This window comes from Nanorana parkeri, unplaced genomic scaffold (assembly GCF_000935625.1).
Source record: "Nanorana parkeri isolate BGI_ZX_2015 unplaced genomic scaffold, ASM93562v1 scaffold193, whole genome shotgun sequence".
NCBI lineage: Eukaryota > Metazoa > Chordata > Amphibia > Anura > Dicroglossidae > Nanorana > Nanorana parkeri.
The window spans coordinates 1,052,889-1,074,041 of NW_017306461.1; the positions used below are offsets into that span (position 1 = coordinate 1,052,889).

The 21,153-nt window shown below is 45.8% G+C and overlaps 2 protein-coding genes across 2 annotated transcripts in view; both read right to left on the reverse strand.

Moving 5' to 3' along the window:
* The window catches only part of CHMP4B (charged multivesicular body protein 4B), a 20,254-nt gene extending 18,012 nt beyond the window's left edge, over positions 1 to 2,242 (reverse strand). Inside the window, exon 1 of the mRNA XM_018555342.1 lies at positions 2,056 to 2,242. Within this exon, the coding sequence (XP_018410844.1) occupies positions 2,056 to 2,239 (184 nt within the window). The 5' untranslated portion in view covers positions 2,240 to 2,242. The remainder of the gene's footprint in view (positions 1 to 2,055) is intronic.
* A 4,546-nt stretch (positions 2,243 to 6,788) lies between these two features.
* ZNF341 (zinc finger protein 341) overlaps positions 6,789 to 21,153 on the reverse strand; it is a 22,265-nt gene continuing 7,900 nt past the window's right edge. Inside the window, exons 5-16 of the mRNA XM_018555357.1 lie at positions 20,293 to 20,538; positions 19,204 to 19,399; positions 18,452 to 18,536; positions 16,398 to 16,594; positions 15,933 to 16,126; positions 15,402 to 15,610; positions 13,446 to 13,542; positions 12,152 to 12,284; positions 10,316 to 10,427; positions 8,605 to 8,675; positions 8,326 to 8,513; positions 6,789 to 7,239 (exon numbers count right to left, since the gene is read on the reverse strand). Coding sequence (XP_018410859.1) covers positions 6,916 to 7,239; positions 8,326 to 8,513; positions 8,605 to 8,675; positions 10,316 to 10,427; positions 12,152 to 12,284; positions 13,446 to 13,542; positions 15,402 to 15,610; positions 15,933 to 16,126; positions 16,398 to 16,594; positions 18,452 to 18,536; positions 19,204 to 19,399; positions 20,293 to 20,538 — 2,052 coding nt within the window. The 3' untranslated portion in view covers positions 6,789 to 6,915. The remainder of the gene's footprint in view (positions 7,240 to 8,325; positions 8,514 to 8,604; positions 8,676 to 10,315; positions 10,428 to 12,151; positions 12,285 to 13,445; positions 13,543 to 15,401; positions 15,611 to 15,932; positions 16,127 to 16,397; positions 16,595 to 18,451; positions 18,537 to 19,203; positions 19,400 to 20,292; positions 20,539 to 21,153) is intronic.

Consider the following 21,153-nt stretch of genomic DNA (forward strand, 5'->3'; position numbering starts at 1 on the left):
GGGCGCGCAAAACGCTCAAACACCGAAATCCCATTATTTCCTATGGGTATGGTTCACACCTGGGCGTATTACAGGCCGTATGGACGCGCTACAAAACGCCCTACGCCCAAAGAAGTACAGGAGCTTCTTTGGGGCGTTTTTGTTGCGCGTTTCCATTGGGATACAGCCAAGTAGCCCTCGGAAACGCGAATCGCGGTAAAAAAGCGTGTCACGAAACGCACGACAAACGTGCATATTCGATACGCCTAGGTGTGAACCCAGCCTTAAGCTTTGAAAATGAAAGAGAGAAGCTAATTGGTTACTATAAGCAACTATTCCAGATTCTGCCTGCTCCAGTTTTGGTAAATTTCCCTCTTGGTGTTTTTTCTCATTCAGTCCCGCGAGCAGAGCAGGAAAAATATACTAATAGTGTAGATGGGAGAATCTTCCCTGCGGGTGATTGTATTGTGACAGCTGCGGGCGCCATATTGGCTGCAATCACTGTTCAGCTAACAATTTTTGGACCACTTCCTTCAACAAAAGTCCTCTGAAAAAATTGATTTCTGTCTAACGGAGGAGAGCCAATGGGGCCACTCTCCCTGACGCATCCCACGTGATCTCAAAATCATCTCCCTGACGCATGCCACGTGATCTCAAAATCATCTCCCTGACGCATCCCACATTATCTCAAAATCATATCCCTGGCGCATCCCACGTTATCTCAAAATCATGTCCCTGACGCACCCCACGTTATCTCAAAATCATGTCCCTGACGCATCCCACGTGATCTCAAAATCATCTCCCTGACGCATCCCACGTTATCTCAAAATCATGTCCCTGGCGCATCCCACGTTATCTCAAAATCATATCCCTGGCGCATCCCACGTTCTCAAAATCATATCCCTGGCGCATCCCACGTTCTCAAAATCATATCCCTGGCGCATCCCACATTATCTCAAAATCATATCCCTGGCGCATCCCACGTTATCTCAAAATCATATCCCTGGCGCATCCCACGTCATCTCAAAATCATATCCCTGGCGCATCCCACGTCATCTCAAAATCATGTCCCTGGCGCATCCCACGTTATCTCAAAATCATGTCCCTGGCGCATCCCACGTTGATACAATTCCATCTGTCAGCTGATGTCCTGCACTGAGGACCTGACTCTTTTCCTTGCTGGTTACCCCCTTGGGGACAGGTCCCCTTACAACCACTATACCTCGGAAGCAGATGTAATAGGACCCTGCTGCTAGAAGTGTCACCATCACCACCACCAACAGGAAGTGATCACGTCACACAGGCAGTGTCGTGGACACCCAAAGAAGGACCCTGCTGGATGTAGACAGAAAAGTTGAAGGCATGTAGATATGTTTAACCCCCTATGTCAGCGATCGGCTAGAGGTCATTTGAAGGAGCGGGTACTTGTTTTGTCCAGAGTTGGCCTTTAACGTGAACCTGTGATTTGTCATGCATGAAAAGGCAACAGGTTCCCAGTCCGGCCAAAACTTGTTTTTTCAGTTCTGGATAGAGTGGGGGAGGGTTAGCACCTCTATCAGGTTTTATTGCTGTCTGAAGTCTCGTGCGGTGGTAGAGCAAACTCTGTCCCTCCAGCTGCTGTAGAACTACAAATCCCATGAGGCAGTGCAAGAGTCTCACAGCCACAGATGGGATCTGTAGTTTCACCACCAGAGTTTGCCTACCCCTGCCTTGGGGTGATTTTACTTCACTAGGTGTCCTGATGAACACATGGACTCCCAGACAGGAAGTAAGGAAACAAATCAAGCTTATGACAGGAAGCTATTTTCAGAAGAGATCAGCTATGGCTGAGTGCAGTTTCCCTTTAAACCCCTGAGTCACGTGATTCAGGAGGGAAGGCCCCATCTGCTACCAGGAACACCTGGCCATTCTGGGTTGCTATAGGTTACTGCTGCAGTAGAGAGAGAGAGAGAGAGAGAGAGAGAGAGCGGTTGCCTATGACAACCACATGCCTTGTTTTGTAGTTACCAAGGGCAGCAGCTTTTATTCCCAGGCTACAGATGTCCTGTATAATGTGAGGTGTACATTCCCCCCTACCTCTCTTGTTCTTGGTGCCATGCTTCCTGGCAGCGGCCAGCTCCTGCTCGATCTTCTTCTCCAGGAACTCCTGCTTTTTGGTCAGCATCTCCTCGGTATCCCGCAGCTTCTGGATGGCCTCTTGGGGGCTCGGGCCCTTCGAGCCCTTACCCCCGGTGCCGAACAGCTTCCCAAACACCGACATGTCCCCCCGGTGTCAGCACTTGCCGAGCCGCCCTCACTTGTGACTGAGCTTACTACTTCCACCCCTGCGACGACAACAACCGGACCGTCCCGTCAGACCCTGCGTGCTTACGTCATCGAATCACGCGTTCGACTGGGAGGAATGAGTCACGGCTCCTCCGCCTGAGTGCACGGCGGCCATTTCGAATGTGGGCTGCTGTGCGTAAATGTTGCAAAAAAAAAAATTACGGGACAGCACAGCTCGGTGCTCTTATGAGCAGCAGCGCTCTGTTACCTCATAATGAGAGTTCTCTGATACGAACTACCAGTATGGCTGAAATTGATCGTTGTAATGTTTTCAGATTATTCGCGTTTAAATGCGCGCAACATCACGCCAGTGTCCGATAAGTCAATCAAGTGCTAATAATTGAGATAGGAGAGAAGAAAAGTGCTAGTTGCGATATGGTTTCAGTGGTTTTGCCCGTATTAAAGATGGCCGCTGCCGTGCGGAGTCGTCGGTTAAACGGCGCAAGTCTGTGCTGATGGTAGTCCGTGACGTCACGGTCGGCGGTGCTTGCAGCGGATGCGCATGCGCAGCTCAGACAGGGCGTGAGTGGGCATTGGGAAGGAAAGTGTGACGTAGATAGAACTACACCTGGCAACAGAATCTGTTTCAGCAGGTGATGAAGTCATATTTTACTGGAAGTCATTATCTGGTTCCTGACCCGAACAGTTCAATTTATTTATAACAGGTTTATAATTTGTCTGCGTCCAGACAGGGCCGCTCATCTCTCTGTAGCCACAGGTAACCGCCAGCATGCGAATAGCGGCAGACAGCTGCGGCTCCGTGTCATACTTTGTAGCGGCTGAGCAGCCTCAGCTATTCGGAAATGATTCCAGCCGCGAGAACCTGCTGCCGGACCTAATATCCGGGTGCAAATGAGGCCAAAGAACTAATTTTGGTCACTTTGGAAAGGTTTTCTCTCATTTCCTGTTGTGTTTACAGGACAGGAAGCAGTTCTGGTGACAACTGCGTCCTCAAGACAGGTAGTGAAGCGAAATCTCAAAGGGATACAGGTAGCAAATTCAACATCTGTGAGGGGTTTGAGCCGAGCTACACTATATTACCAAAAGTATTGGGACGCCGGCCTTTACACGCACATGAACTTTAAAGGCATCCCAGTCTTAGTCCGTAGGGTTCAATATTGAGTTGGCCCGCCCTTTGCAGCTATAACAGCTTCAACTCTTCTGGGAAGGCGTCCACAAGGTTTAGGAGTGTGTCTATGGGAATGTTTGACCATTCTTCCAGAAGCGCATTTATGAGGTCAGGTACTGCGAGCCCGGAGAAGGCCTGGGTCACAGTCTCCGCTCTAATTCATCCCAAAGGTGTTCTATTGGTTTGAGGTCAGGACTCTGCACAGGCCAGTCAAGTTCCTCCACCCCAAACTCGCTCATCCACGTCTTTATGGACCTTGCTTTGTGCACTGGTGCGCAGTCATGTTGGAACAGGAAGGCGTGATAGCAATAAGCCCTCAGGGGCAGGGCCCTCCTTACCATCTTATCTTAAATCCTGTATAATAATAATAAAGTTAAGTGTAAACAAAAAAAAAGAATTAAAAAAAAAACCAGAGTTTTTTTAAGTCCCCGCCCCCCACATACACAAGGAAACTTGCATCAGGTGCGCCTATGTGCGAAAACGACGATTGCGCCCATTACATATCACAGCAAACTTCGTAGCGCAAGCAATAATTCTAGGGCCATAAATCACTGATAACACTAAACTGATGAGCGGTAAAGGCTTTTAAGCGTCGCCTATGGGCAATTTTGGCTATAATCGTTTTTTGCAAATTCATGGACGCGCACGCAATTTTAAGGCTTGACGTGTTTGGTGTCTATTTACCCGACGTGACCCCGCCTTTTATATTTTAAATATAAAAATTGGGTAATAATAAATGTTTCCTAACATAATGAAGGAAAAACTGTTTATCATCAAAAGGTTCGGTACTTTTTTCCTTATATAGTTTAAAAATAAATAAAAACCGCATAAAATAAAAAGCTCTATATTTCCCCAAAAAATGGTATAAAATTCATTTCAGTACAGCGTTGCATGACGGAATAAACGTCAGTCAAAGTACCGCAGCGCTGAATACTGAGGGCTTGTTCACGCCAAGTGCGGAGCAGTTACAGAACAGATCAAAACTGCGTCCAATGTATTCCAATGGTATTTTGGGCTCTAGTCCACACCGCAGCGTTCAGTTCCAGAGCATGTAAAAAAAACTGCAGCAAGCCCTATTTTTCCTGCTCTGGAACGCATGCAAACGCATCAAAAACGCATGCAAACGAACTGGGACGCACTGAAAGCCCAATTTAGACTTTAAAAAAAAAAAACGACCTGGAACGCATCAAAAAACGCGCTATAACACACTGCACTGCGTGTGCAGAAACTCATGCAGATTTGGTCTGCATTTGGTGTGAACAAGCCCTGAAAAATGGCATGGGCAGGAAGGGGCTGTAATCACCCCGGTCAGCAAGTGGTTAATAACCTCCCATAGTGTTGGTTCACTTTCTGTGTGACCGGATTGCTAATATTTCTGGTATCCTCACAACGTGATACCCAGAGCAGTTTCAGCAGACACGGGAACCCTGTGACACAACCATCATGTGACATGGAAAGTTGTGCTGTGCGCTGACTCATATAGAAAGAGGAAGTGATCTACAGCAGTGTGATGGGAGCCGGGATGGAATCTTCATGGAGAGAAGCCTCGGGAAAGGCAGCAGTCAGCTGATGGTGGTTTCTAGGGAGGTTACAACATGAACACTGCAAAGGAATATTTCTAGGGAAGCATCTCTGTATTTGGGAAGCTTTGATCGCAGCGTATGGAAGGTTCATTCAGAATATGAAATCAGTAGTAAACCGCTAAGGGAAAATGGACATTTTATGCCCCCAGAAAGTGTTTGCCATATTATCATATAATGGCCGACTTACCTTGCAGGCGATCCTCTCTGGCGCTGTGATATCAGCGCCATCTTCACCCGCTTTAGATACACTTTAAAGTCCTACTCCACTTTACACTTTTTTTTTAAATAGTCTCCCAGCAACTATAAAATAAAAGAAGTAGCTGCAATACTCACCTCCTCTCCAGTGCTGCCCCCTCCCCCCGCCCTTCTGACGTCCAGTCCAGATCCTTTTCTGGGTTAAATGTCACCCAGCATCATTTAACCCACTTTCTGTTAGTACCGGGCGTCATGGCCCTAACCGCAGCACCCTGCACTCACAAAGATGCAGAGAATGGCGCTGACATTGTTACGTCAGCGACACACTCTGCATCATTGAGGACTGCCAGTGCCAGAGAAGAGGTGAGGAGAAAAAGGAGCAAGTGTGTCATGTGACCATCTTTAGCTTTTTTTAAACTTTTTTTTTTTTTACTTCACTGCTATCAAGTCCCCTATATGATAACATTTTAGTGGTGACAGGTTCTCTTTAGGGCAACATTAGGGTTCTACTAGACCCCTAGTGTCACTTTTCCAATGCAAAGTAGCTATTCAAACGCAGATCGCGCTTGAATAGCTTTTTCCCCCCAATCTAGCTGGAGGATGACAGCTGAGGAACAGGAAATGAGGCAATCAGTGTAGTTTCCGGCTCCATTCAGCGGGGAGATCGTTGAACGGATGTGAGGGTGACATTAGGGTTCTATTAGACCCCTAGTGTCACCTTTCCACTGCAAAGAAGCTTTTTAAGCGCAGATTGCACTTGAATAACTTCTTCCCAGGCTTCTCTAGCCATTGATGGCAGCTGAGGAACAGGAAGTCATGCAATCAGCGTCGTTTCCGGCTCCATTCAGCGGGGAGATGGTTGAACGGATGTGAGGGTGACATTAGGGTTCTATTAGACTCCTAGTGTCACCTTTCCACTGCAAAGAAGCTATTCAAGTGCAGTTTGTGCTTGAATAGCTTCTTCCTCCGGCTTCTCTATCTGGGGGATGACAGCTGAGGAACAGGAAGTGATGCAATCAGTGTTGCTTCTGGCTCAGCGTGGAGGAGATCGTCGAACAAATATATTATCACAAAGATGTATTCCTATTCCAATGCTGATGTTGTAACAGGATAGTATATGCCGCGACATTACAACGGCTATAAAATGAACTCTGTACAGATATAAAAAACACCATTTAATGAAGTGTATTCCTTAAAAAATAACTAAATGCATTTGTACATACAACCAGCATAAGTACCTGAATCTGTCTTAATATGACCCACTGTCATGCCCTGCACAGCAGCACTCTGGGAGAAGGAGGGGCAGCACTAGAAACCAATCAGGCTCTGCTGCATGTACATTTATTGACAGGGAACATGCTGACAGGAGGAGAGAGCAGAGCTGATGACTTATCAGTGTGTTATTGCTCCTACATTGCTCAATCGCCACTGTGTTTCCGTAACAGAGGAAGCGGTGTCGCTCTCCTAGCTTTGCTGTCTGGCAGAGGTCCTCTTGGTAGGCAAAACAGCCACTTTCATTTGGGTATTCCGGCATTTGCCTTGAGCCCTTGACTTGATAACGCTCCTCTGTTTTTTTCATGGTTATATCTCCTTTTATGCATCCAAATTTGAGCCATATTGGGGTTATATGGGAGCCCATAGCAGAAGGAATATTTAGGAGATTCATGAATTGTGTTGCATAATGTTTCTGTTCTCCCAGTCTAGTCACTCTGGGCTCTGTATATATATAGGCACTGCCAGCATAGAACAGGACGGGTCCGTGGCATTCTGCAGCTCTGCCAGTGTCACGGTGGTGGTGGCTGTGTTGTCAGGACCAGAGGACACGTCTAAGCTGTCGCCGGCAGCTCCGGCCCCTTCCACCACAATGGAAAGTACAGCGCCGGATTGCTGGAATCTCTCTTCCCCCGGACCGTTGTCATCGAGCCGCTGTTCTCTCGTCTTCAGCTCCGTCAGCGTCGTCGTCTCTTCCTCTGCAGCAGTCTCTCCATCTTGCTTCCCTCGCCCTCTTTTCCTCTGAGTCTTTCTGACCTAAATGCATTGTGTTAGAATTAGAGGTGCACCGAAATGGAAAATTTCAAAACCGAAACGAAAGTGAAATAAAAAAAATTGTCAGGCCGAAACCGAAACTGAAAATGTTTTTATTTTTCCAAAACAGATCACTTCCCATTCATTCATAATTGAGGAAATAGTAAACATACTCTGTCCTCAATTATTTACACACACTCAGCGATCACTGATCACGGACTGCTTGCACGGCTCTCCTCTCTGACACGCTGTCACAGGAGGCTGAGCGAGCGGAGCGGGGAGGAGAGCCCAGCCTCCTGTGACAGCGCAGCCTGTCTCCGCCCCCACACCGCTCTGCTGGACTGTGATAGAAGGCTGAGCGGTGTGGGAGGAGAGACACTGGCCGCTCACAGCGCTCTGCTCCCGCAGCGCTCGCCGGCTGTCACACTTTCTCTCCTCCCGGCTGGGACACAGAACAGCGCCCAGCGGGGAAGAGAGAAAGCAGGGATGCGCCGATGTATCGGCACAAAAATTGCCCTTTTGGCATTTAGCCAAAAGTGCCATTTCCGGCCGATATGTTTCGGCGGCCGATATATCGGTGCACCCCTAGTTAGAATACAACATTGCCATCACAGTGCAAAGTAATATGTCACCTTACAATACAAAGTGTTGGCTTTAACCCTTTCGCTGCCAAGGCTTTTTTACATTACAATCCATATTTTTATGTCTGAAAATTATATACCCCCCCCCCCAGGCAGAGACTAACTTTACAACAGCTTACATTTCCTTTCATTTCTAGGCAGTACCAGCAGCAAAGCAGAAGATAAAGACTGCTCCGCTTTGTGTGAACTTCCGAGCCTATACGCAGCAGTCTGACACCCCGGCTCAGAACTACACCATTTCTATTACCAAGTGTGTCAAAACTGCACAGAAGAGAATCCTGTAACTTGAGGAGGCAGGCCCATTCAGAACCCCTGTAATCTATCTGCCCTGGTTTACATAAAACTGAGATTTAGATAAACTGAGTGGAGTTTTTGACTTTAGCATAGCTGCACTGGAAGCTTACTGACAGATTTCATTTAGAAAGGCCAGTCCCTTTCATCTCCTTACCTGTTCCTTTTCATTGTCTGCGAGTAGTCGGCACTTATGCTCTTTCAGATATTTCTGGCGGGTGAATCCTTTGCCGCAGTTGGGGCAGCAGAAGCGATAATTGCCGGTGTGGCTCCTCTGATGCTCTATCATATGTGCGCGCCGACTGAATGACTTGGAGCAGTACTGACACTTGTGAGTTTTCATCCCTGATTCAGACAATGGGGAGGTTTGCTATTAAAACAAAGACCGAGCACAGCCGAAGCAGCAAGCATTGTACGGGAGAGTTCTGCCGCTCACCTGAATGTGACAGAACGTGAGCTTTCAGCTTATCCGGGCGATTGAATTCTTTGTTGCAGCCAGTATGAGACCTTAGGGGATGAGAAAATAAACTATTTGCTTGTTTACACATAAAGTTAGATTTGTTTTGTACTCATATATTCAAGGGACCCCGTATATTGACCCACAGTGACCAGTATGCTGATTTGGCAGAGTCTAAGGATACAGTGTAAAGAAGTCTAAAGATACCCATAAGATGGTGTTCCCAGTGTTGGAGGCCATGTACTCAAGGGACCCCATATATTGACCCACAGTGACCAGTATGCTGGTTTGGCAGAGTCTAAGGATACAGTGTAAACAAGTTTAAAGGTACCCATAAGATGGTGTTCCCAGTGTCGGAGGCCATGTACTCAAGGGACCCCATATATTAGCCCACAGTGACCAGTATGCTGGTTTTGGAGTCACTGAACTGCAGTAAAATCAGGTCTCCTACCTTGCTGGACAGGGAGCTGTGGAGCAGAGCTGTGTCATTTTCAGAACTCAAGGGACAGAAACACAAATCTTTTCATCCATGTAAAACAGCTCCCATGTATATATTGTATCTGTGTATTTAGGGCTTTGCCTGGAGGTCAGCTTTATCCTCCCCCTAATGCTTAACCCAGGGGTGGGCAACTCCGGCCCTCCCGTTGTTGTGGAACTACAAGTCCCATGAGGCATTGCAAGACTGACAGTCACCGGCTTGACTCCCAGAGGCAGAAGCATGTTGGGATTTGTAGTTAAAGAATAGCTGGAGTGCCGGAGTTGCCCACCCGTGGCTTAACCCTCAATGCTGGCCATCCATGGCTCAAATTTTAGCTGCTTTATCGGCTACAATTTGAGCCATGGGTGGCCCTGTCGGCACCACCAACAATTGTGATCTGAAAATTGAAGGAGCTGGGTGGAAAAGAGTGACCGCAGCCAATCAGATGCAGTCACTCTTTAGATATTCCAACAGCCAATAAGTCATGTGTAAGCACAAGTTGGTGAATTCAGAACACAGGGCAATGCTCCTCCAACCTTATGTGACAGCTTTTGAGCCAGCTAATTGGCCCCTTAGGGACTCATCACTGCATCCTCATGCAGTATTGACAAGCAAATCGGGTGTTAGGGGTGCGAACAGAGGGTAAGTATTAATGGGGTGAAAAATTTGGGGGTGGGCTATTAAGTGGGGCCCATTACTATGCCTTGACTAGGCAAAGTACAGGCAGGGCCAGATTTGCCACAAGGCCACCAAGGCGCAGCCTCGGGTAGGCAGGGCGCAGAGGGGCGGCAGGAGAACCTATCACCTCCAAATGCTATCACACAGGGGCTTGTTAGCTTCTGTGTGATTGCAATGAAGTTAAGTAAAAAGAAAAAAATTAATTATAAAAAAAATGAATTAAATACAAAATAAAATAAAAAAATAAGTAAGAAATAATAAAAAAAATACAGAAGCAATAGAAAAAGAAATCAAAACTAACCCTGCCGCCCCCGCCATCCAGTTGCCATTTTCCATTGGGGGGAGGGGATGGGGGGTTGGCAGGGAGGGGGACGCATTGAGGAACCTGGCCTTGGGGCAGCAGGCAGAGTAAATCCGGCCCTCAGTACAGGTTTACTAACAGGCGACATAGATGGATGTTTGCTTCATGTGAATGGTTAAAGCGTCGTGCCTTACACCTGCGGTTAGAACAGATCACATTCACAAGGCACTCACGCAAAGGGGCACTTGTACTGTTTGTAGGGTTCATGGATCAACATGTGTCTTTTTAACTTGTCCTTGCGATTAAACGCCGAGTCGCAGAGAGAGCATCTAAATGGCTTTTCACCTGCAATGACACAGAAGAGATACTGCCTCAATGGAGGAACTGCTGGAACAGATCATCAATATGGAGCCGATATGTAATTCTTCCACCCAGCGTAAAGCAGGTAAAATGATGTTCCTTCGCCACTTACACCATTAGTGTTAAATCAAATGTATTCCTAGTTAACCCCTTGTTAATCCTTAATTAACCCTAATTCACTTCTTCTTCACCCTTTCCCCATAGCGATTATTTTTTTGCTCTTAAAGTGACATTAAACCCTCAGATTTTTTAACATAAAACAACAGTGTAATGTGTGCCTTACTGTAATCCATGGTTGTTTCCCTTCTCTTTGCTGCTCTTCCTTTTAAATCTGTATCTGTTCTCATGCTGGGCAGAACTTCTGTTTTGCAGCAGACTGCCTTGTCTCTGAAATGGATACATGGTGTCTGTGTGTAGGTTCACAACCTGAGCCAGCACTACAGGAAGAGGCACTCAGCTGCATAGGGAAGTTCTCCCGTAGCATGAGAAGACATGAGGATTTAAAAGGTAGAGCAGCAAAGAGAAGGGAAACTACCATGGATTACAGTAAGGCACACATTACAGTATTGGTTTATGTTAAAAAATCTGAGGGTTTAATGTCACTTTAAGTAATGACAAGGTTATCGCCGAATAAACAGGCCCATAGGGGAAATGAAAGAAATTGCTCCATAAGGGGTATACGGGTGCAAGAGCTAGTTAGGGGCCATGTCACATTTGTGATCCTGTTGCTGGCAACAACTCTCCAGCAACAGGATCACTAAAAGGCCAAAGGAAATAGTAACTAGATTATACAGAATCACTCCTGTATTGGCTGAATAAGGCCTCGTTCACACAGGCCGCAGCCTCCACTGCCCTCTGAAAAGCTTTTCAGAGGGCAGTGTAACAGCGCCTACCGCGTGTTCAGGAGGCGATACTGCCGCCTCCTGAATGCAGTTTTTTTTAAAATCCCAATCAAGATTTTCGATTGCAATATCCATTCATCCTATTCATTGCACTGACCACATTGGACAAGTGGCACTGCCTGCCAAACATGACATGCTATATATTTTTTGCCATGCTGTGACACAAAGCATTGGGGACACGACAATGTATACAGCATTGTTTGGCCGCACTGCTGACATTAATATTATTATTATTACAGGAAACTCCCCGTTATTCGGCATCCACAAGGATTGGTAGATTCCAGATAAATGAAGTTTCTGGTTGCTTGAGAGTTAATATTAAAAATAGGTCTAACTAATGCCATACCCCATACTATACCATACCAAAAACTCTGTATTGACTTCATATTAATATTGAAATGCAGTAATCAAAAGCAAATTAAGACAAACAGAGACACACAAAAAAAAATTAAGACAAATAAACACACAATCGTTTCCAGGATAATACATGCTGCAGATCAGCAGAGCAATGAGTACACAGGGGATTTTTCTTTCTGGTTAGATGAGAGATCTGGTTAGTTGAATACCGGATAACAGAGAGTTTACTGTTATTATACAGGATTTATTTAGCGCCAACAGTTTGCGCAGCGCTTTACAATATAAAGGAAGACATTACTGTTACAATACAATTCAAGACAAGATGGTTTAGGAGGGCCCTGTCCGTTTGAGCTTACAATCTAAAATCTGACATTGCAGCAGGTGATTTTGGGGCGGTAAAACCAGGAGGTTGATTCCTTGCCACATTGTGAGTAATGACATACACAGTACCTGAGTGGATGTGGCTGTGAAGTTTCAGATAATGTTCCCGCCTGAATAACTTCTTACAGACCGGACACTTGTACCGCCCTCCTCCTCCATGAGTGGGCAGGTGGCGCCTTAAATATCTCTCACAAGGAAATACCTACAAGAAAAAAAAAAGGACACCAAAAGCTAAAAAAATGATCTAAAGCACTAATAGAAGGAGTAGGCATTGTGCCGTATTTGAGTGGTTTTAAAATTTGGGGTAATTTTGCAGGCCACGGATATACATAATTCAAAGCCGAAACCCGGGAGTTACATAAAATGACTCTGCAAGGGCTAAAAGCTCATTCAATCTAGCAGTAGAGGAATACATGTAATACTTACCTTATCCCTTCCTGCAGCAGGCTTTGACCATTTGTGTGACTGAGCCTTTTTCTTAAAGACATTCTGGCCAGCGGTTGCAGGTTGACATCATCAAGTACAATGCAGGACCAATAGCCTGGCATTATGCAAGAGAACGGCGAGGAGCAGCCCACCAGAAATATAATATGCTCAGACCTTTCTGTATGACATGACAACACAGCTCTGAATTCCTAAGAATGTGGTGTCAGTCCTACCTAGTTCATTACTAATGGGTTACAAAGAACACAGACCTCTCCTTACTCTTCCTCATCTACATAAACAATCCTCATTTTCCCCCCTCCCCATCTTTATAACCCCCACTCACCCCCCTCCTCATCTCCAGAACTACTCCTCATCTCTTTCATGCTCTTCATCTCCATAACCCCTCCTCATCTCGTCCCTACTACTTATCTCCATAACTCTTCCTCATCCCTCTTCATCATTCTATAACCCCTCCTTATCTCCATAACCCCTCCTCATCCCTCCATAACCCCTCCTCATCTTGTCCCTACTACTTATCTCCATAACTCTTCCTCATCCCTCTTCATCATTCTATAACCCCTCCTTATCTCCATAACCCCACCTCATTGCATCCCTCCCACTCATCTCCATAACTCCTCCACATCCATCCATAAGCCTTCCTTATCCCTCCTCCTCAACTCCATAACGCCCCTCCTGGCAGCCACGTGTTGCAGCATGGCAATGCACACAGCAACGCATGCTGCAACACACACCCGCTGGGAGGTGCTTTGGGTTGCTATTGAGAATCAATGGCAAACTATGCCCCAGCACACCTAGTGGCAAGTGGTTGCTATCTGACAATTCCACTTCTTCCTCCAGTTTTATTCATGGATTTTATTTCTGGTCCATTGAACAGATGAGAGGATTAAGATGACGGACAGGGCTCGGCTCTCCTCACCTTCTGGCAGTGTGGACAGGGGTAGCTGTGCGTGGCTGACTGTAAATGTTGCTCCAGGGCCTCTTGTGTGGAGTATTTATTCATACACTTCAAACACCTAAAAGAAGGAGACAATTACTACTTTATAACTAAACCTTAGGTCCCTTTCACACGGGCGGCCCGATCGGGTCCACACGTCAGTTTATCAGACAGACCCGATCGGATGCCCAATGTAAGTCTATGGGCAGCAATGTGTAAACGGAAGGCCGTCCGTTTACACCTGGTTACCCCTGACTCCAGCCAGGTCCAAAAAAAATGGACGGACCAGAGTTCCATTTTACCGAACCTGATCATGCCGGATCGGGGCTAACCTGATCTAAATGGACACAAGTACATGTACATCTGACTCCCCATAGACAGACATGGGGCCCGGTCACATCAGTTATTTCCTCCATCACAAGATGGAGGTAAAAACTGGATGGGCACGGGTGTCACAAACGTGACTGCTCTGGTCAGGAGGGGAACCATGCACTGATCCCTTCCTGATCAGCCCGTGTGAAAGGGGCCTTAAACAACACATATTACAAGTATCTGCACATCTTTCCATTGAATCCATCACACATAATCTGTGTATTAACCCTTTCGCTGCCAAGCCCTCCGGAACATTTTTCAAATCAGCTGGCCAAGCCATTTTTGAATTTATTCACCTTTATCCTCCCCAACTGCTACATAAAAGGTTATGCAGGGAAATGAGGAAGGGGTGGAGGAGCAGGGCCTGCACAGACAGTAATTAGACTCTCCCAGAGAAGAAGTGGGCTATGACATGAAAAGAGGGAGGAGCCTGTGCTAGGGAATTGACTCTGAAGAAGTCAAATTTGCTAGCAAGTTCAGAGTCACTTTGCATGGCAATAAAAAAACATTTATGGAAAGGAAAAAGTGAGCATTTAAAATACATTGGGGGGAATTTATCAAAACTGGAGCGGACAAAATCTGGAGCAGTTGCCTATGGAAACCAATCAGCTTCTCTCTTCAGTCTGTTCAGTTAAGCTTTGGAAATGAAAGGTGGATGCTGATTGGTTGCCATGCACAGCTGCTCCAGAATGTGTCTGCTCCAGTTTTGATAAATTCCCTTAATTATTTTTCTGTACTTTTTACCTGCATTTTTTAAAGTTGGTGACAGGGTCTCTTCAAGCAGGGAAGCTAATTACATTCCTTATTATAGAGACAGTTTTTAGTTTTTTTACATCTTTGTGGGTGTTGGTTCACATGAGGAAGTTATTAGAGAGAAGGGAAGTAAAGGTAGGGGACGGGGTTAGGGAGGGGGATGGGGAAGGGGAAATTTGGAGTTTAGGTTGGGGGTAGAATAGGTACAGAAGTTGTATAGGACGGGGGTAGGGAGGGGGATGGGGAAGGGGAAATTTGGAGTTTAGGTTGGGGGTAGAATAGGTACAGAAGTTGTATAGAGTCTGTTCTTCTCTCATTCCTCCAGAGGCGTTTTATATTAAGGAATGTATTATGTAAAGTATAGAGAAGTTAAATGCAATAAAAATATATTAAACAGAAGATGATCATAAAGAGACACAGGTTTATAAAACAAATTCTCCCTCCTAGGTGAGTGTGTGAAAGAGAGAAAGATGTAAGAAAGGAGTGGATTAATGCATAAATGTATAATAAGAGATGTGTAATCGATAGGGTATTTTTAAAGTATTAATAACATATATGTATAATCCAATGGAATGAGTAAAAATTGTATGATTATGAAATAAGAATAAAAATATATTAAACTTATTATAGAGACAGGCACTAGATGGAGCATTTATCTTAACAGCAACGATGACACCATGAAAGTGCAAGCACCCACAAATGTGGAGGCCAATGTTAGACCATTGATTCAAAATGTCTACACACTGAAAATGTGTTCTACTTTCCCTTTAAACTCTGCAAAACAAAAACTGTACATCTATTGAGATACTTTACTTGTATACAGCCATCTCCTTCTTGGGGGCGATCAGGGGCAGCAAGCTGTGAGAATACTGATGGACGCCCATCTCGTAGAGAGAGGAAAAGTCTTTGTTGCAGATGTGACATCGATAGGTCATCTCCTCCTGGTGGGTTTTGATGTGCTCCAAGAACTGGTCCAGCTTCTGGCAGGTGTGAACGCAGCCCTTAACCACACACTTGTATACCTGGGGAAAAGTGACAGCCAAATATAAGTCTTACACCTTTTCATCCCTTTTCAGACACAATAGGAAGTGAGAGGAAAGCTCTTCCAAGTAAGAGGAAATCCTCTCTTAGACAGGTGTCCCCATTCAAAGTTCTGCCTTCTTTTCCTATCCCACTGTTTTGGATTTCCATTCCCTTTCTGTCCCATTGACCACAGTCACCAAAGCAAATTGAGAAACTGAATCTCTGAGACTTCCCCAGTCAATGAGAACAAAAATAAATTGTGGCTTCAGATTTAATTCAAATATACTCCAGAGCTGATGCACATCTGCTTCTATTGCCTACCTGCTCCTGCTTATGTTGGGTCATGTGTGATTTGAGCTGGAAGTAGCTGGTATACTTGCTGGGGCAGAACTGGCAGTGATAGGAGCTGTCAATCATGACCACTTGCTTGGCTTCTGTCCCATCACATGACCCGCCTTGTACCGCATCCAAGTCCTGCGGCGAGGCCTCTTCTGACTGGACCTGGTTGGAGACGGCTAAATACAAAATGATGTCAAGCAAATTTCTCAGTGAGCAAGACAACATCATACAATGTTCCGCTATTCCCGTACGGCAGGGCTGGACAAATCCCAGGAGTCAGGTCGCCAATGCTCTCTAAAAATTACAGCTGGAGCCTAACTTTTTAGTTTTTTGTTTTAGTTGTTGTCAATGGAGCTAGCTCCCAAAAAAACTCCTGGATTGGACAAACTGGCTTCTGGATTCCATATTCATTTGTCACCCCTGCCATATGGTGCAAGAGATACCAACCTCCGTTCTCCACAGACTCTTCCTCCGATTGGGAGGTGCTCAGTGGCACCACCTGTAATGTCATGGATCCTTGTGAGCCGGTTGTATTCTGAGCTTTTGGCCAGACTTTGTGGGTCTGCATGTGTTTCTTAACATTGGACTTCTGTGCGAACGCTCGTCCGCATACAATGCACTGGAATGGCTTCTCTCCGGTGTGACTGCAAGGAATGAAAGTATTTATGTGAGCAGAAGAGTTATTCACATCGAGTTATGATATCTGGGCTGAGTTCACATGGATGGCAGCCTCCAAAGCCTTCTGAAATGCAATCTGCAGTGGAACACTTTGCAGTTTCAGAGGGCATTGGAGCAGTGGCTACCTAGCATTCAGGAGGTGATATTGCCACTTCCTGAATGCAGCTTTTTTTTAAAATCCCAATGAGGATTTTCCATTGGAATACCATACCACAACCTCAGTACAATTTATTGCAATGGCTGTGCCTGCCAAACGTGACATGCTGTATATTTTTTGCAATAATGTATACAACTGCGTAAAACCATAGATCACCCGCCTGGTTTACCCACCCCCTTGCTGCCCATGTGGATGAGGACTTAAAAGGAGAACTATGAGGTGAGTGATTTCCACTCATCCTCAAAGTTAGAGGCGACCTGTGACAAAAAAGCTGTCACAGGTCGGCTCTATTGATCGGGAAGTGAGCAGAAAAAAGCCGCCGATCCGCTCTCTTCCCGATCGTCTCCCCGCAGTGAGCGGTAACTGTCAGTCACCGTTCCCCACAGGGGTTCCCCCCTCCAATCCTCCAGCGCTGAGTGGAGAAACGGACGGGGGAGGTGTAGGCACAACTAGCTCTGCCTCTAGATAGACAGAGCTAGCTGTCACTCACGCAGCTGGGTGGATCTTGACAGTATTGTTGGGATCCGTCCCGGCTGCTGCGCTCTCAGTATATCGCGGGCAATAGCTCGCTATATACTGAGCTTTTGGTCACGAGAGGATGCTAGTATATGTCCTCCCATGACCCTAAAGAGAGCTATGGGGAAAAACACCCCATAGTTCTCTAAGTAATAAATACATGGGGGAATATACTAAAACTGGAGCAGCTGTGCATAGTAACCAATTTACTAAAACTGGAGCAGCTGTGCATAGTAGCCATTTAGCTTCTATCTTCCACTTGTTCAATTAAAGAAGAACTCCAGGATTTTTACAAAACCCATGCAGTGGTGCTATCCCCGTACTGGATGGGTTTAGGGCTAATTTTTTCTACGGGATGAAAATAAATAAGAAATACTCACCCAATCCTCAGTCCTGCCTGGCTGCTAGACTGGTCCGCAGCCTGTTCTCCCCCGGGCTCCATTGGTCTAAGGACCCGTGACATCATCACGTCTAATAGAAGTCTATTAGGCATGAAAATACTGAAGGACACACCACAGCTAAAGCAGAGGGAGAGATGTGAGCGGTCACTGCCACAGGACCGAGGATCAGGTGAGTTTTCTTCTTGATTTTCACCCCCTAAACCAAAACCAGCACATAACACTTGCATTGTGGGGGGTAGCTCCATTGCAAGGGTTAATTTGTAAAAATCCTAGTGATCTTCTTTAAGCTTTGAAGCTGATGTACATCTGTTCCAGATTCTGCCTCTCCAGTCTTAGTAAATACCCCTCATGGTACCTGCACCATTCATAGTTTAAATGACCCATTATCTTTTACAATATATTTGATATCACATTTAGTACTGTCATACTTCTATCTATGTCTTAGAAGACTTATTTAATATCATATATACTGTATGTCATGTAAACTGTTAATGTATAAAAGTATATTATGGCAGGCAAGAATGCTTTGAGGCAGAGCAATGATTTGCAGTACCCCATAGCATACAATTAGCGATCATCCTGTGGACTACACTGGTAAAACCCTCTCAGTGATCGGTCACTATGCACTGTGGTGTAGCACTGCTGTCTCTGCCATAGAACTATATAAGCCCCAATGGGTTTCCAAACCCCCAGATCACCCGTGAGGTTAACCCCATAATACTGACTGATAATGAAGAGAGATGTCTCACCTCCGAATGTGCTGCTGAAGGTCAAAGTTCTTCCCAAAGGCTTTATCACAGAAAGTACACTTCAGTTTGGGGGTTTTCATTTTTCCTAAATAAGGGTGTAAACCAAAATGAACTCCAGAACGACCCATGACTCTTGTAACTTCAATCCTAGCTAGTGCTAATACATATGCTTATTTAAAAGCTTATTTAAAAGTCCAACATATGATCTCTGCATTGAAACACGCAGCACTTGAAAGATGTAAGGTAACCGTGGCATGAGTACAGTAGTTCTGCACAGCCATAAGAATTCACATTATTTCTTCTCAGGATTCTCAGGAGTAGGAAACCTTGGCACTTCAGCTGTGGTGAAACTACAAATTCCATGGTCCCATCGCCTCTGGAAGCCATGCCTGTGGCCGTCAGAGTCTTACAATGCCTCATGGTACTTGTAGTGCCACAACAGCTGGAGTGCCGAGGATGCCTACCCCTGGACTATAGCATCCCTATATAAAATACATATACTAAAAATAAACAACTCTGGGGGAAATTATTATTATTAACCCTTGCCGTGTGGCTCCAGGGATCATTCTAAGAGCAAGCTGGTTCCAAGGAACTTTGTTATTTTCCTCCCTAACCAGAATGAGCAATTAACCCTTAACCCTCGCAGTACGGGGGTAGCCCCACTGCAAGGGTTAATAAAAAATGTCCCCATAGTTCTTCTTTAACACACAGGAGTATTTTCATTAAGCTGATGCTACCAATAACATCCTTACCGTTGGGCCCGCTGTTGTCAGACTTTGGCCGGCGAGTCTTGTTAGGGACGACGGCCTCCACACTCCCCATACTGTTCCCACTCAGGTCAGCACAGGGCGAGCTGTTACTTGTGGTTTTTAATTTCAGACCAAGTTTTCCGGGGCTGTATACCGGAGGGGTGTTATAAACTGTGCTTTCAACGCACTGACTTGGAACCTGCAAAAAATGATAGGTAAATATAATCCACTACTACCACTCCTTTTCTAAAGTCTAGAATATAATCCAACTAATAAGTATTCCCCAGATTCAATAAAAGTTTGCAAAGCGTCAATGTGGCATTGAAGCATGTCTATAAAAATGTCATATATTGCAGCTCACCAGTTCTTAAATGTGGTGGTTGAACCACATTTAAGAACTGGATGCCAAGGTGTGAAAATTTGCACAATTGATGCCACTGTTGACACCCTTTCGGCCGACATCCCTCGAAAAAAGCTGATGGAAGGAGCCCGTCGGAGAATATTTGAACGAACAGAGCCGACAACTAACAACCAATACAGCGGGGATTCCTCGATCAACGCTTGGCAACGTTGATGGAGGAATCTGTTCTATTTTTTTGAACTTCAAGTAGAACGGAAGCCATCATTTTTTGGGGGGTTTTGGATAGAATAAGGGAGTCTTATAAGCACTGTCAATTATTATTTTGTTGCCATCTGTGTTCCATGGGGGAGGTTTCCTTCTACTTCCTGTCCAATAGTCACAACATGAAGTGAGAAGAAATTCCTCCAAAGTGAGGAAAATCCCTGGTATCACCAGAACTAGTGTCCACATTGGAGGATTTCCCATCTATACTTGTTCTGTTAACAACCCAAAGTTCAGGATTTTCTTCCGTTGTCAGTGATAACGGTCACCAGGACAAATAGAGAGGGGGAATCTCCCTAATTGGGACACAGAGAGCCAATAAAAACCTGACAGGTTTCATAATCCCTCTCCACTCCATCCAAAACTAAAAAAATAAAAATATTGGCTTCGGGTACACTTTAAACAAAGCCCAAGAAAGACATAAAAGACATCATCAATGTATAAGGACAGCTGTAGACGTATAGCTTTACCTCTATATGGGTGTAGGGTGCCATGCCAAGCCCATGGATCTCCATCCCTGTGTTTCCTGGCATGCTGATCGGTGAGCTGTAGACCTGCACTACAGTACTGCAGGTGCTGCTGTTCGCTTGGACAGGAACCCCCATGAGGCTCTGCGATGGTGCAGATGGGACATGTGGAGGTGGTGGGTGGGGAAGTCGGGGAAGCAGAGACTGGGTGTGGAGGTAGGTGCCCCCGGAGTGCATACTCAGATTACTCTGGAAGATTAACAAGGTGAAGTCAGGTTTCATGTAAAACAATTACAGCACAAATCTTCCCCAACATATGGGCTACATCACAGGGGACAAAAGAAATAGATGAATAAAATAGCATAAAACAATATAAACACCGCCCACAGATTATGTATTTTATTTCAATTAAAGGAGAACTATGAGGTGAGTGCTTTTCACTCACCTCATAGTTCTAGCCAACCTGTGACAATGAGACTGTCACAGGTCGGCTCAGTAGATTGGGAGGTGAGCGAACACATACCGGGTTCTCTCGCCTCTCGATCCTGTCACAGCTCTCTGCCATGACAGGGGGAGGGGCTGGATTCCCCTCTCCACGCTCCGATCTGCCAGCGCTGACTGGCGGAACGGACGGGGGAGGGGGTGGGTACAGCTGGCTCTGCCTCTAGATAGGCAGAGCCAGCTGTCACTCACGCAGCTGGGCGGATCCCGTCATCTAAGTCGGGATCCGCTCCAGGTGCGGCGTCTCAGTATACCGCGAGCTGTAGCTCGCGGTATACTGAGCTTAGGGTAACGGGAGGACGCTAGTTTGTGTCCTCCCGTTACCCTAAGGAGAACTATGGGGAAAAACACTGACCCCATAGT